The sequence below is a fragment of the Hylobates moloch genome, unplaced genomic scaffold (genome assembly GCF_009828535.3).
Source record: "Hylobates moloch isolate HMO894 unplaced genomic scaffold, HMol_V3 SCAFFOLD_4, whole genome shotgun sequence".
NCBI lineage: Eukaryota > Metazoa > Chordata > Mammalia > Primates > Hylobatidae > Hylobates > Hylobates moloch.
Window position 1 is genome coordinate 35,886,576 of NW_026652279.1, and position 14,535 is coordinate 35,901,110.

At 41.9% G+C, this 14,535-nt stretch overlaps 1 protein-coding gene across 6 annotated transcripts in view; it reads left to right on the top strand.

Annotated features, from left to right (window-relative positions):
* The window catches only part of SLC41A3 (solute carrier family 41 member 3), an 88,049-nt gene that overhangs the window by 3,484 nt on the left and 70,030 nt on the right, over nt 1–14,535 (top strand). For 3 of the 6 annotated variants that reach the window (XM_032149929.2, XM_032149924.2, XM_058437389.1), the window contains exon 2: nt 13,253–13,552. The exons of 1 other annotated variant lie outside the window; for it this stretch is intronic. In XM_032149929.2, the coding sequence (XP_032005820.1) occupies nt 13,280–13,552 (273 nt within the window). In that variant the 5' untranslated portion in view covers nt 13,253–13,279. Of the gene's footprint in view, nt 1–2,035; nt 2,053–4,071; nt 4,089–13,252; nt 13,553–14,535 lie in introns of those variants that run through there. 2 more of the 6 variants (XM_058437394.1, XM_058437392.1) reach the window with 2 other exon arrangements.

Consider the following 14,535-nt stretch of genomic DNA (forward strand, 5'->3'; position numbering starts at 1 on the left):
CCATTAGTGGGATTGCTGGATCATATGATAGTTCTGTTTCTAGTTTTTTTTGTTGTTTTTTTTTTTCAGAGATGGAGTCTCGCTCTGTTGCCCAGGCTAGAGTGCAGTGGCACAATCCCAGCTCATTACAACCTCCACCTCCTGGGTTCAAGTGATTCTCATGCCTCAGCCTCCCAAGTATCTGGAACTACAGGCGTGTGTCACCACACCCAGCTAATTTTTTGTATTTTAGTAGAGAAGGGGTTTTGGCATGTTGGCCAGGCTGGTCTCAAACTCCTGGCCTCAAGTGATTCTCCCACCTTGGCCTCCCAAAGTGCTGGGATTACGGGTGTGAGCCACCACATCTGGCTTGCTTTTAGTTTTTAAAGGAACTTCCATACTGTTCTCCATAGTGGCTGAACTAGTTTACATTCCCACTGACAGTGTACAAGGAACGCTTTCTCCACATCCTTACCAGTGTCCATTATTCCCTGTCTTTTTTATAAAAGCCATTTAAAATGGGGTGGGATGATATCTCATTGTGGCTTTGACTTGCATTTCTCTCATGATTAGTGATGTTAAGTACTTTTTGCATATATGTGAGCCATTTATGTCTTCTTTTGAGAAATGTCTATTAGATCTTTTGGCCATATTTTAATTGGATTTTTTTTTTTATATTGAGTTGTTTGAATTCCTGGTACTATATATTCTGGTTATTAATCCCTTGTGAGATGAGTGGTTTCAGATATTTTCTCCCATTCTGTGGGTTATTTTTTCACTTTATTGTTTCCTTTGCTGTGCAGAAACTTTTTAGCTTGATGTAATCCTGTTTGTCTACTTTTGCTTTGGTTGCCTGTGTTTTTGAGGTCTTACACAAAAAGTCTTTGCCCAGACCAATGTCCTGCAAAATTTCCCCAATATTTTCTACTAGTAGTTGCATGGTTTTAAATCATATAAGCCTTTAATCCATTTTGATGTGATTTTTTAGTATAGTGAGAAATAGGGGTCTAGTTTCATTCTTCTGCATATGGATATCCTGTTTTCCCAGTCCATCTGTTGAAGAGACTGTCCTTTCCCCAGAGTATGTTCCTTGTGCATTTGTCAAAAATGAGTTGGCTGTAAGTGTGTGGATTTATATCTAGGTTCTCTCTTCTGTCCATTGGCTTCTGTGTCTGCCAGTACCATGCTGATTTGGTTACTATAGCTTTGTAGTATATTTTGAAGTCACTATGATGCCTCAAGCTTTATTCTTTTTGCTCAGGATTGCTTTGGCTATTTGGGGTCTATTGTAGTTACATATAAATTTTAGAATTGTTTTTTCTATTTCTGTGAAGAATGACATTGGTATTTTGGTAGTGATTGCATTGAATCTGTAAATTGCTTTGGGTAAAATTGTCATTTTCATTGAAATTCTTCCATTCCTCAAACATAATGTATCTTTCCATCAGCTTTCATTTTTATTTCCCTAACCTCTCCTCAGGTGGCTGTCTAGGCTGTCTTTGTGTTTCTCCAGCTGAGCTCTTGTTCCCATCCTGTGTCAGTTTCTCCATGGTTTTCTCTGTAGGAGTTCTTCATTCTGTTTGCACACTTATCCTTTGTCTCTTGTATTGGGTCCAACTATTTTCTCCTAGGCTTTTGCTTACTTTTAAATTTTATTTAGAAGTTTTGTCCTACAGAATATTTAAACTTTGATGCAACTAAGTTAATCATTTTTCCCCTTTGGTTTTTGCTTTCAATTGTGTGTGTGTGTGTGTGTGTGTGTGTGTGTGTGTGTGTCCCTTACCCTTAAGGAATTTAAATCCCTGATTGTGTGTGCGTGTGTGTGTTTCCCTTACCTTAAAGAGTTTAAATCCCTGATTTAGGTTCAATTTTTTTTCTGACTATCCACTTCCCTGGTTGCTCAGGACATCTAAGCCCTGCCTTTCTGGCAGAGGGAGCCGGCAAGTTAACTGGCAAGTTAACTGCCTCTCTTTGTTCTGTCTGTAAGCTTTGGGCATCTGGGTGCCTGTAGCATTGCTCAGGTGACCGCTGGCCTTGGGAAGAACAGTTTGCATCAGGAGAAGAGGAGGGGAGGTGAGAACACACTGTGGGCATGATTCTTTGTATAATTTTGCCATGAAGAGGAGGAGGGGAATGAAGTGAGAGCTAGCTTGAGGTCAAGGCTGGGTTTATAGAGGCAGATCCTAGAGCAAGTTTCTCTTCTCATCAGATGATCCCACAGAGGTAGAGGGGAGAAACTGAGGAGGCGGGAGAGAGGGGTTCCTTGTAGGTGCGACCCCTTGAGAGGACCCCGGTAGAGTCCCAGGCCTAGGGGAGACACTGGCCTTTCTGGTGCTCTTTTAATCCTCTGTTTCCTCTTCTGCGTAAAGTGGTCGATAATAGTCTAGCCTTCCCACGGTCCCGTGAGGATTAAAGGAGGTAAAGGCGTACTGCACAGGTCATCGGTAGCTGTGTCTGTTATTTTTTGAAAAGATTAGGGATCTGGCACTGCAGGGACCCCTTGATCCCCACCCTGTTCTGCCAAGCATCCTTCCTCCTCATGGTTCTGGGGCTGCCACCCAGAGAAGCAGAGTGGAGCCTGGAGAGCCGGCCGATAGCTCAGCTCTGTGTGGTACGGGTTCCTCCCAGTGTGGGCAGGGTCCAAGTCCTCCTCCTCTCCTTTCTTCTCCACTAGCTGTCTCTCCATGATCTCTAGGCTTCCAATGTGAGCCTGGCTCAGTTTTACCAGCATTGCTACAGAGGATGTGATAGGAATTTAAAGAAAATGGCTGGTCTGGCCGAAGGGGTCAGGCTGGAAGTTTGAGGACGAGGAGGTCATGAGGAAGGTGGAATGGGTTCTGCTGTTAGGACTTAAGGGATGCAGCAGTGGCCTTGCCCAGCCAGGAGAGTGGCCATTCCTGCCTGTAGGAGTGGGGCAGAGAGTTGGAGGGGCCTGGCGTGGTGAGAGGGAGGCATTTTCTGCCCCTGGCATTAGGCCCCTGCAGGTCCTTCAGGGAGGTGGGAGGCAGGTGGGAGTAGGCAGTTCCCATCTCTGTTTATTGCCTCTTGGAGCCACACCGGTGCCGGCTGGGCCCAGGTTCTCTGGGCTGGATGAGGGGCACCGTTCCTACCGGTGAGGGTGCCGCTGACTCAAGAGGCCTCCCCTGGCCGGGCGCGGTGGCTCACGCTTGTAATCCCAGCACTTTGGGAGGCCGAGGCAGGCGGATCACGAGGTCAGGAGATCGAGACCACGGTGAAACCCCGTCTCTACTAAAAATACAAAAAATTAGCCGGGCGTGGTGGCGGGCGCCTGTAGTCCCAGCTACTCGGAGAGGCTGAGGCAGGAGAATGGCGTGAACCTGGGAGGCGGAGCTTGCAGTGAGCCGAGATCACGCCACTGCACTCCAGCCTGGGTGACAGAGCAAGACTCCGTCTCAAAAAAAAAAAAAAAAAAAAAGAGGCCGCCCCGTGCCCTGTCCCCACTGCACGTTGCGGTCGCCCAGGCCGGCGGCTCCTTTGCTAACTCATCACCTGCTCCATTCAGGCCCCTGAGAAGGAACCACGGAGGAGGCAGGAGGTGCCGTGACTCTCTGCTTCTCCCTGCTGCAAGGCACAGTGTGGGGCACACATCCCTGTTCAGTTCTTCCATCAGCTCCTGCTGAATCCATAAATTCCTTGAGAAAATGTTTTACCAGCAGTTGGGTGGCATAAGCCTACCACCTCATTCCTTGCCTGAAACTGTGATTGACAAGCAAGGATGACAAGCAGGCATGTAGACATCTTACTGAAGATGGGCCAGAGATGTATACATGCTATAAAATAAAATCCAGGATCTACAACATGGATTAAAAAAACACAGTGAGTGTGTGGGCCTGTGTCTGTGTGGGTAAACATTGGAAGGATATACACTAGACTTGCACTGATTATTTTGGAATAGTGAAATTGTCAGTGATTTTTAAACGGCATTATTTATTTATTTATTTATTTATTTATTTATTTATTTTTGAGACAGAGTCTCACTCTGTCCCCTAGGCTGGAGTGCAGTGGTGCTATCTCGGCTCACTGCAGCTTCCACCTCCCAGGTTCAGGTGATTCTCCTGCCTCAGCCTCCTGAGTAACTGGGACTACAGGTATGCATCACCACACCTGGCTAATTTTTTGTATTTTTTGATAGAGATGAGGTCTTACCATGTTGGCCAAGCTGGTCTCAAACTCCTAGCCTCAAGTGATCCACCTGCCTCTACCTCCCAACGTGCTGGTATTACAGGCGTGAGCCACCATGCCCAGCCTCGTTATATTATTTTATATTGTCTAAATTATATTTTTTATTAACACATGTCACTTTTGTAATTAGAAAAATAATCCAGTTATTTTCATTTTGGAAAGGAAAGGAGGCTGAGGTGGTTTATTGATTGTAGAATAGAGGAAGAGATTGTGGGGCAGTCATACAGTTCAGTTTTCTACAGCAATAAAATAGATTCAGCAGCATGGCTGAATCTCAGAAATCTAATGTCAACTGAAAGAAACTGGACATGAAAAGAATCTGTGGAGTGTTACTTTGTTGATCTAAATCGCAAAGTAGGCCAAACTCAACTGTAACACTTAGGGCTGCACACATTGTAAAACTAAAGAAAAAATAAAACAGATCGAGGAATGGTCATCCCCAGAGTGAGGCTAGTGTCATCTCTCATAGGGAGGGATGAGTTGTTATCAGAGAGGGGCTCAGAGTGGAGAGGCTGGTCATGCCTTGCTTCTTGAACTTAGTGGGAGTATAAGGATGCTTGCTTTAATATTATCTCATAAATGATTCGTAATTTTTTTATTGTGATATAAAGTTCATACCATAAAATTCACCCCTTTTAAATGTGCAGTTCAGTAGAACAGAAAACTCATATTCACACAAAGACTTGTACATGAATAGTCATAGGAGTATTATTTATAATAGCCCCAAGGTGGAAATAACCCAAATGTCTGTCACTCATTAGTGGGTAAGCAAAATATGATATGTCCATATAATGGAATATTACCCAGCTGTAAAAAGGAATGAAGTACTGATTCATGTAACAACATGGATGAACCTTGACAACATTATGTTAGGTGGTATCTTACTGTAATTTTGATTTGCATTTTTCTAACAATGAAGCTGAGCATCTTTTAATGTTAAGTGAAACCATCGTTTCATGTGCTTATTGGCCATTGTACTTCTTTGGAGAAATGTCTGTTCAATTCCTTCGTCATTTAAATTGTCTTTTTATTGTTGAATTGTAAGTATTCTTTATATATTTGGGATACTAAACCCTCATTAGATATAATGATTGGCAAATACTTGCACATTTTGTGGATCGTCTTTACTTTCTTGAGAGTGTTCTTTGAAATACAACTTTCAAATTTTGATGAAATCCAATTTGTCAATTTTTTCTTTGGTTGCTTGTACTTCAGATATCACATCTAAGAAACTGTTGCCTAATCCAAATTCCCTGGGATTTACACCTGTATTTCATTCTAAGTGTTTTAGGTAGTTTTAGCTCTTATGTTTAACTCTTTAAGCCATTTTGAGTTACTTTTTGTATGTGGTTTGAGGTAGGCGTTCAAATTCGTCCTTTTGCATGTGAATACTCAGTTGTCCCAGCACTATTTATTGAAGAGACTACTCTTTCCCCATCCAATGGTTTTTATACCTTTGTCATAAATCCATTGGCCATAGATGCATGAATTTATTTATAGACTCTCAGTTCTGTTCTATTAATCTATATTTCTAATCTTTGCCAATACCAAGTTTTACAATAAGTTTTGAAATTAGGAAGTCTGTGTTCTCCAACTTCATTCTTTTTTTTCAGGATTGTTCAGGATTTTCTGTTCCCTTGCATTTCCATTTGCATTTTAGAATCAGCTTGTCATTTTCTCCAGAAAGAAAGAAAGAAAGAAGGGAGGGAGGGAGGGAGGGAGGGAGGAAGAAAAAAAAAGACCTCTGGAATTTGAATAGGGATTGTATTAAACCTGGAGATCAATGTTTTATACTTTTCAGGGTACAAGTTTTGGACTTCTTTTGTTAAATTTGTTCTGAAGTTTTCTTCATTTCTTGCATTTCTATTGCAAATGTAATTGTTTTATTTGTTTACTTTTAGATTATTCATTATTAGTGTATAAAAATAAAACTGGCCGAGTACAGTGGCTCACAGCTGTAATCCCAGCACTTTGGGAGGCTGAGGCAGGAGGATCAGTTGAGCCCAGGAATTTGAGACCAGCCTGGGCAACATAGCAAGACCTCATTTCTACAAAAAATTAAAAAAGTAGCCAAGCATGATAGCATATACCTGTAGTCCCAGCTGCTCAGGAGGCTGAGGTGGGAGGATCACTTGAGCTCAGGAGTTTGAGACCAGCCTGGGCAACATAGCAAGACCCTGTCTACAAAAAATAAAATATTAGCTGAGCATGGTGGAATATGCCTGTAGTCTCAGCTACTCAGGAGGCTGAGGTGGGAGGATTACTTGAGTCTAGGAGGTTGAGGGTGCAGTGAGCTATGATCGTGCCACTGCACTCCCGCCTGGGTGACAGAGTGAGAGCCTGTCTCAAAACAACAACAACAAAAATAACCAAACAACCCAAAAACCCAAACAACAACAAAACAAAAAAACTGACTTTTCGTGTATTGACCTGCGTCCACCAGTCCTACACATTGCTGAACTTGTTTACTGGCTGTAATAGTTTGTGTGTATGTGGATCCCTTATGATTTTTTACGTGTAAGATTATGTCATCTGTAAACAGGGATAATTTTACTTCTTCCTTTTCAAGCTGGATACGTCTCATTTCTTTTCCTTGCTGAACTGTGCTGGCTAGAACCTCAGGTACAGTGTTTAATAGAATTGGCAAAAACAGGGATTCTTGTCTCGTTCCTAATCTTAGTGGGAAAACTTTCAGACTCTCGCTAACTATGTTAGCTTTGGGTTTCTCACAGATGCCCTTAATCAGGATGAGGACATTCCCTTCTATTCCTCTTATCATTATCAAATATCCTTCTTTGTCTGTGTTAAGAATTCTTGTCTTAACGTCTAGGAATAGAAGGGAATGTCCTCATCCTGACTAAGGGCATCTGTGAGAAACCCAAAGCTAACTTTTTAAAGTGTTTTTATCATGAAAGAGTGTTGGATGTTGCCAAATGCTTTTTCTGTGTCTGTTGAGCTGTTTTCTCCCCATTATTCTATTAATTTGGTGTTTTCATATATTGAACCAACTTTGCATTCCTGAAATAAATCCCACTTGGTTATATTGTAAAAGTCTTTGTATGTACTGGTGGCTTGAGTTTATTAGTATTTTGCTGAGGATTTTGTGTCTGTATTCATAACATACATTGGTCTGTAACTTTCTTGGGTTGTCTTTATACTGGTCTCATACAAGCAGTTGGGAAGTGTTCCCTTCTCCAATTTGTTGTCGAGAGTTTATGAAGGATTGGTGTTATTTTTTTTAAAAATGCTTGGTAGACTTCTCTAGTGAAGCCATCTGGTCTTAAGCTTGTCTTTGTGGGAAGTTTTTTGATTATTCAATCTCTTCAATTGTAGATCTATTAATATTTTTTATTTCTTCACGAGTCAGTATTACTAGTTTGTGTGTTTCTAGGAATTTGTACATTTCATCTAGGTTTTCTAATTTTTTTAGCTTTATTTTTTAATGTTTAGGTTCAGGGGTACATGTGCAGGTTTGTTATAAATTAGGTATCATGGGGGTTTGGTGTACAGATTATTTTGTCACCCAGGTAATAAACATAGTACCCAATAAGTAGTTTTTTGGATTTTTTTTTTTTTTTTTTGAGACAGGGTCTTTCTCTGCCACCCAGGCTGGAGTGCAGTGGTGCAATCTCGGCTCACTGCAACCTCTGCCTCCCATGCTCAAGCGCCTCCTGCCTCAGCCTCCTGAGTAGCTGGGACTACAGGTACACTCCACCATGACTGGCTAATTTTTGTATTTTTTATAGAGGGTTTCACCATCTTGCCTAAGCTGGGCTTCAACTCCTGAGCTCAAGCAATCTGCTTGCCTCGGCCTCCCAAAGTGCTGGGATTACAGGCATGAGCCACTGCATCTGGCCAGATAGGTAGTTTTTTGATCCTCTTTCTCCTCTCACCCTCCGTTCTCAAGTAGGCCTTGGTGTCTGTTGTTCTCTTCTTTATATGCATGTGTACCCAATGTTTGGCTCTCAGTTATAAGTGAAATGTGGTATTGGGTTTCTGTTTCTGCATTAGGTTGTTTAGGATTATGGCCTCCAGTTCCATCCATGTTTCTGCAGATGACATGATCCTGTTTTTTCATGGCTGCATAGTATTCCATGGGCATATGTACTACATATTCTTCATTCAGTCTTCTGTTGACAGGCATTAGGCTGATTTTATGTCTTTGCTATTGTGAATAGTGCTGCGATGAACATACCTGTGCATGTGTCTTTATGGTAGAATGATGTATATTTGGGTATACACCCAATAATGGGATTGCTGGGTTGAATGGTACTTCTGTTTTAAGTTCTTTGAGAAATCACCTCCACTGCTTTCCACAATGGCTGAACTAATTTACATTCCCACAAGCAGTGTATAAGTATTCTCTTTTGTCCACAACCTCACCAGCATCTGTTATTTTTTGACTTTTTAATAATAGCCATTCTGACTGGTGGCTTTTCCAATTTGTTGGCTTACAATTAATCATATATTCTCTTATAGTTATGTTTAGTTTTGGTTGTAATGTTTCCTCTTTCATTCCTAATTTAACTATTTGAGTCTTCTGTCTTTTTTTCTTCATCAGTCTATGTAAAGGATTGTCAGTTTTGTCGATCTCTTCAAGGACCCAACTTTTGGTTTTGCTGGCCTTTTTTTTTTTTTTTTTTTTTTTTACAATTCTCTTTCATTTATTACCAGTCTAATCTATATTAATTCCTGCCTTCTACTTTTTTGGGTTTAGTTTGCTCCTCTTTATCTTAAGGTGGAAAATTGATTTATTAATTTGTTCATTTCTTTTTAAAGAAATTGATATTTATAGCTATAAACTTCCCTCTAAGCACTGCATTAACACATGCCATGATTTTTTGGCATGTTGTATTTTCATTTTCATTCATCTCAAAGAAATTTCTAATTTATCTTGTGATTTTTGTCATTGACCCATTAGTTATTTAAGAGTATGGGCTGGACATGGTGGCTCATGCCTGTAATCCTAGCACTTTGGGAGGCCAAGGTGAGCAGATCACTTGAGCTCAGGAGTTTGAGACCAGCCTGAGCAACACAGTGATATCCCATCTCTACAAAACTTTAAAAAATAATTTAGCTGGGCATGGTGGCACACACCTGTAGTCCCAGCTACTTGGGGGGCTGAGATGGGAGGATTACATGAGCCCCAGAGGTCTAAGCTGCAGTGAGCTGTGATCACGCCATTGTACTCCAGCCTGGGTGCCAGAATTAGACCCTATCTCAAAAAAAAAAAAAAGTTGTTTAATTTCTGCATATTTATAAATTTCCCAAATGTCCTTCTGTTATTGATTTCTAATTTTATTTTGTTGTGGTTGGAAAACATATTTTGTATGATTTCAGTCTTAAATTATTGAAGTTATTTTTCCTAAGATAGAACAAGCCTGCAAAATGTTCCATGTGCACTTGATAAGACTGAGTATTCTGCTATTGTTGCACAGAATGTTTTGTATAGATGTGTTTGATCTAATTGGTTTATAATGTTGTTGAAGTCCTCTTTCTTTTGCTGATATTCTGTTAAATTGTTTTATCAATTATTGGAAGTGAGGTATGTCCAACTATTATTATTGAATTGTCTTTTTCTTCCTTCAATTCTGCCACTTTTATGTATTTGGGGGCTTTGTTGTTAGGCATATGTATGTTTGTAACTGTTATTGCTTCTTGATAGATTGACCCTTTTATCATTATCAAATATCCTTCTTTGTCTGTAGTAAGAATTCTTGTCTTTATGTCTGTTTTGCCTGATATTATTAATAGTATTAAAGCCACTCCAGTTATCTTTTCGTTACTGTTTGCATGGTATATTTATTTAAATCCTTTTACTTCCAACCTATCCATTTATACTTAATGTAATAATTGATAAGATGGGATTTATGTCTGCCCTTTTGCTATTTGTTTTCTGTCTGTTTAATGTCTTTTTTCCCTGTTTCCCCATTACTGCATTGTTTTGTACTAAGTAGATCTTTCCTAGTGTATCACTTTTATTTACTTCTTATTTCTTTTACATTTTTTTTCTTAGCAGTTGCCCTGAGGATTACAATCAGCACCTTGGTTTATAATAATCTTGTTTGGATCAATAACAACTTAATTCCAACTTGATTTATGTGGTTGTCTTTAAATTGGATAAGAGTAAAAAGAGTTACTAACAAAAATGTGTTTATACTTTAAAAAAAAATCTGTCTAGGTGGTTACCTTTGCCAATGCTCTTCGTTCCTCTGTGTGGATTCAAGCTAGTGTCTAGGATCCTAATTCGGCCTGAAAGACTCCCTTTAGTGTTTCCTTTAGGGCAGGTGCGCTGGGGACGAATGCTCTGTGTCTGTTTATCTGAAAATCTCTTAATTTCTCCTTTACTTTGAAAAGATAATTTTGCTAGTTAAGAATTCTTAGGTGACAGCTTTTGTTCTTTGAGCACTTTGATGCCATCCTGTTGCCTTCTGGCTTCTATTTCTGATGAAAAATGAGCTATTAATCTTATAGAGCAGTGGTCCCCAACCTTTTTGCCACCAGAGACTGGTTTCGTTGAAGACTATTTTTCGATGAACTGGGGCGGAGGGGAGGCACTGGTTTGGGGATGAAACTGTTCCACCTCTTCATCAGGCATTAGATTCTCATACGGAGCACACAACCTAGATCCCCTGCGTGCGCAGTTCACAATACGGTTTGAGCTCCTATGAGGATCTGATGCTGCCGCTGATCTGACAGAAGGGGGAACCTGATCAGGCAGTGATGCTCGCCAGGAGCCGCTCACCTTCTGCTGTGTGGCCCAGTTCCCAACAGGGGTTGGGGACCTCTGCTCTAAAGGATCCCTTGTACATCATGAGTTGCTACTCTCTTCCTGCTTCTAAGATTCTTGGCAGGTCTTGGTGTGCTCTCTCGGAGTTTACTTGGAATTTGTGGAGCTCTATGGATGTGGAAATTAATGTTTTATGAAATCAGGAAAGTTTTTGCCCATTATTTTTCAAATATTCTTTCTGCCTTCCCCCTTTTCAACATTTATATTGTTATGCTTGATATTCTTCCATAGTTCTCGGAGGTCCTGTTTCTTTTTCTTTATTCTTTTTCATTTCCGTTCTTCATACTGAATAATCTCTCTTGATTTATCTTTCAGTTCAGCAATTCTTTATATTCTCCCTGCTCAGATCAGCCATTTGCTTTTCTAGGGAATTTTACATTCCAGCTCTTGTACTTTAAAACTCGTGGCCGGGCGCGGTGGCTCATGCCTGTAATCCCAGCACTTTGGGAGGCCGAGGCGGGTAGATCACGAGGTCAGAAGACTGAGGCCATCCTGGCTAACACGGTGAAACCCCACCTCTACTAAAAATACAAAAAATTAGCCGGGCGTGGTGGCGGGCGCCTGTAGTCCCAGCTACTTGGGGGGCTGAGGCAGGAGAATGGCATGAACCCGGGAGGCGGGGCTTGCAGTGAGCCGAGATCGCGCCACTGCACTCCAGCCTGGGTGACAGAGTGAGACTACGTCTCAAAAAATAATAATAATAAATAAATAAAACTCGTGAATTTCTATTTGGTTATTTTTAAAAATAATTTTTATCTCTATATTGATACTCTGTATTCAAGTAGACATCATTCTGAAGCTTTCCTTTGCTTCTTCTGGTATGGTTTCTTAAGTTCTTGGAACATATTTAAAACAACCAATTCAAAGTTTTGGCCTCCTTCAGGGACAATTTCTATTAATTTTTTTTAATGGGCCATACTTTCTTATTTCTTGGCATGTCTCATTTTTGTTGTTGAAAACTAGACCTTTAACAGTGTGTAACGTGACAGGTGTGGAAATGAGATTCCCCCCTCCCCAGGATTTGCTGTTGCCGCTTGTTGTTGTTTGCGTAGTGATTTTTCTGGACCAATCCTGTAAACATCCTCCATTCTCTGTTGTATGTGGTCACGGAAATCTCTGCCCAGTGCCAGCTGATGACCAGTTACAGATTTCCTTGAACTCTGTGCCTGGAACTCCATGCCAGGAATGAGTGTGCCTCCCGGTCTTTACCCAGGGGCTCTGTGTGCACACTGGGTATATCCAGTCCGGTGCCCACCAGAGCCTCCCCAGCCTTTACCTGCTGCTTGTGCAAAGTGTCCAGGAGGTACAAACTTGGGGCCTTCCTAGGAATTTCCTGAGTGTGTTCCTAGCCATGAGTGTGGCACTATCCATTGGTGGCCTATTAGGTTGGTGTGAAAGTAATTGCAGTTTTTGCTGTCAAAAGTAATAGCAAAAACTGCAGTTACTTTCGCACCAACCTAATAGATTCCCAGAGTGTGCGGTAATTTTTCGAAACCCCTGTTGACATCCCCTTCCTCAGCTTTTCCTTTTAAGTGTTTTCATTAGTCTGTTGTTCACCCCAGCTGGTAGCCACTGTGCCTATAATTGTTTTCTACTAATTTCTCCCAGGGCAAAAGGTTTTGCACCAGGTGAACTCCAAGTGGGATTAAATATAGACAGCCCTCCAAGTGGGGTCTTCCAGGGATCTCCAGATGGGTCAAAAAATAATTCTTTGGGCATGGGGACTTGAAAGAACTCCAGCCTTGTCATGCCCTTCAGGCTGCTGGCTCTCACTGCAGTTGTAGGCTGTCAATTTTCAAGGCTAGGGCAGAGCTGGAGAGGGTAGCGGGACCAGGCAAGTTAGAATGTCACCAGCATCTTGAATGTTACAAAGTGATCTTTCTTGCTGAGAGTCAGCAATTTTTCTTGAATAGGTACTCCTGGATGCCTTGAGCCTTTGGTATCAGTAAGAGTTCTGAAAAAGATGATTTTGACGGTTTTTGCTGGTTTTTTTTTTAATTGCTTTTATAGAAGAGAGAATTTACAGAGGCCTTTTTTTGCTGACTTCAGCCCATATATGTTTGTGCTCTTCTGTATGTTTTGTGCTCACACATGTGCATATTAAACAACAAACTATTGTAAATTGGGGTGCAAGAGGCTGGTGGAGCAGGTGCTGATTAAGGGCTGTGGGTTGGATGGCACCATGCCGGCCTGGGGCTGGACAGGTGCCTGAGGCTCCTTGAGTGTTAGTGCCAGGGGAATCAGGAACTTGGCCCTACAACTTTGTGTCTCCCACTGTAGGGCTGCCAGGTGCCCAGCTGTGCCCAGATGGATGGGACAGAGACCCGGCAGCGGAGGCTGGACAGCTGTGGCAAGCCAGGGGAGCTGGGGCTTCCTCACCCCCTCAGCACAGGAGGACTCCCTGTATCCTCAGAAGATGGAGCTCTCAGGGCCCCTGAGAGCCAAAGCATGACCCCCAAGCCACTGGAGACTGAGCCTAGCAGGGAGACCGCCTGGTCCATAGGCCTCCAGGTGACCGTGCCCTTCATGTTTGCGGGCCTGGGACTGTCCTGGGCCGGCATGCTTCTGGACTATTTCCAGGTAAGAGGGAACTAAATGGGGACAGGGAGGGGGGCACTGCCAAACGTCACCTATAGAGTAGGTAGCTGCATGTAAGTTTGAGCTTAAAGGTTGTCGGGCAGTCCTCTCAAAAAGCCATTTTTTTTTCTATATATTGGGCAAGATTCTTTTAGTCTCTGCTGACAGAGACTAAATTTTACCCAAGTTAATCTTCAGTAGACAATTTATTAGCCCATATGACTGATGTAGACCAAAACTTACTTAATCATTTCCCTTCTAATGTACTTTGAAGTTTAACAACTGTGTCAGTCAACTGCTGCTACCATAACAAAGTCCCACACACTGGGGGGCTTCAACAACAGACATTTATTTTTGCACAGTTCTAGAGGCTGGAAGTCCAAGATCAAGGCATTGGCAGTGTTGGTTTCTCCTGTGGCCTCTTCCTTGGCTTGCAGACGGCTGCCTTTTCTCCGTGTCTTTGCGTGATCTTTCCTCTGCATGTCTCTGTCCTAATCCCTCTTCCTAAGAGGACACCCATCAGATTGGATTAGGGCCCACGCTAATGACCTCATTTTAATCTAATTACCTCTTAAAGGCTGTGTCTCTAATTGTAGTCTCATTCTGAGGTACTGGGTGTTAAGACTTCAACATACGAATTTTTGCAGGGACATAATTTAGCCTATAACCACTTAAAAAACAAATGCTGCAGTGAATCATCTTGACATAAATCATTGTATACATCTCTGAATAAATTGGTAGGATAACTTGTTGCGAGTAGAATTGCTGGGTAAAGAGGATGTGCGTTTGTGGCTTTGATGGAGATCACCAAATTATCTGCTTAGTGGTGTGAGGGTCCCACCCACGGACCCTGACCTAGCGACGGGTGAGACATGTACATTGACACAGCTATTTTGCCTGTCAATCCAGCTAAGGGGCTCTGCTCTGAGTCTGCAGCATGGCTCCATAAGCCGGCGAAGTTCGTATTTATTTAGTACAGATTAAAT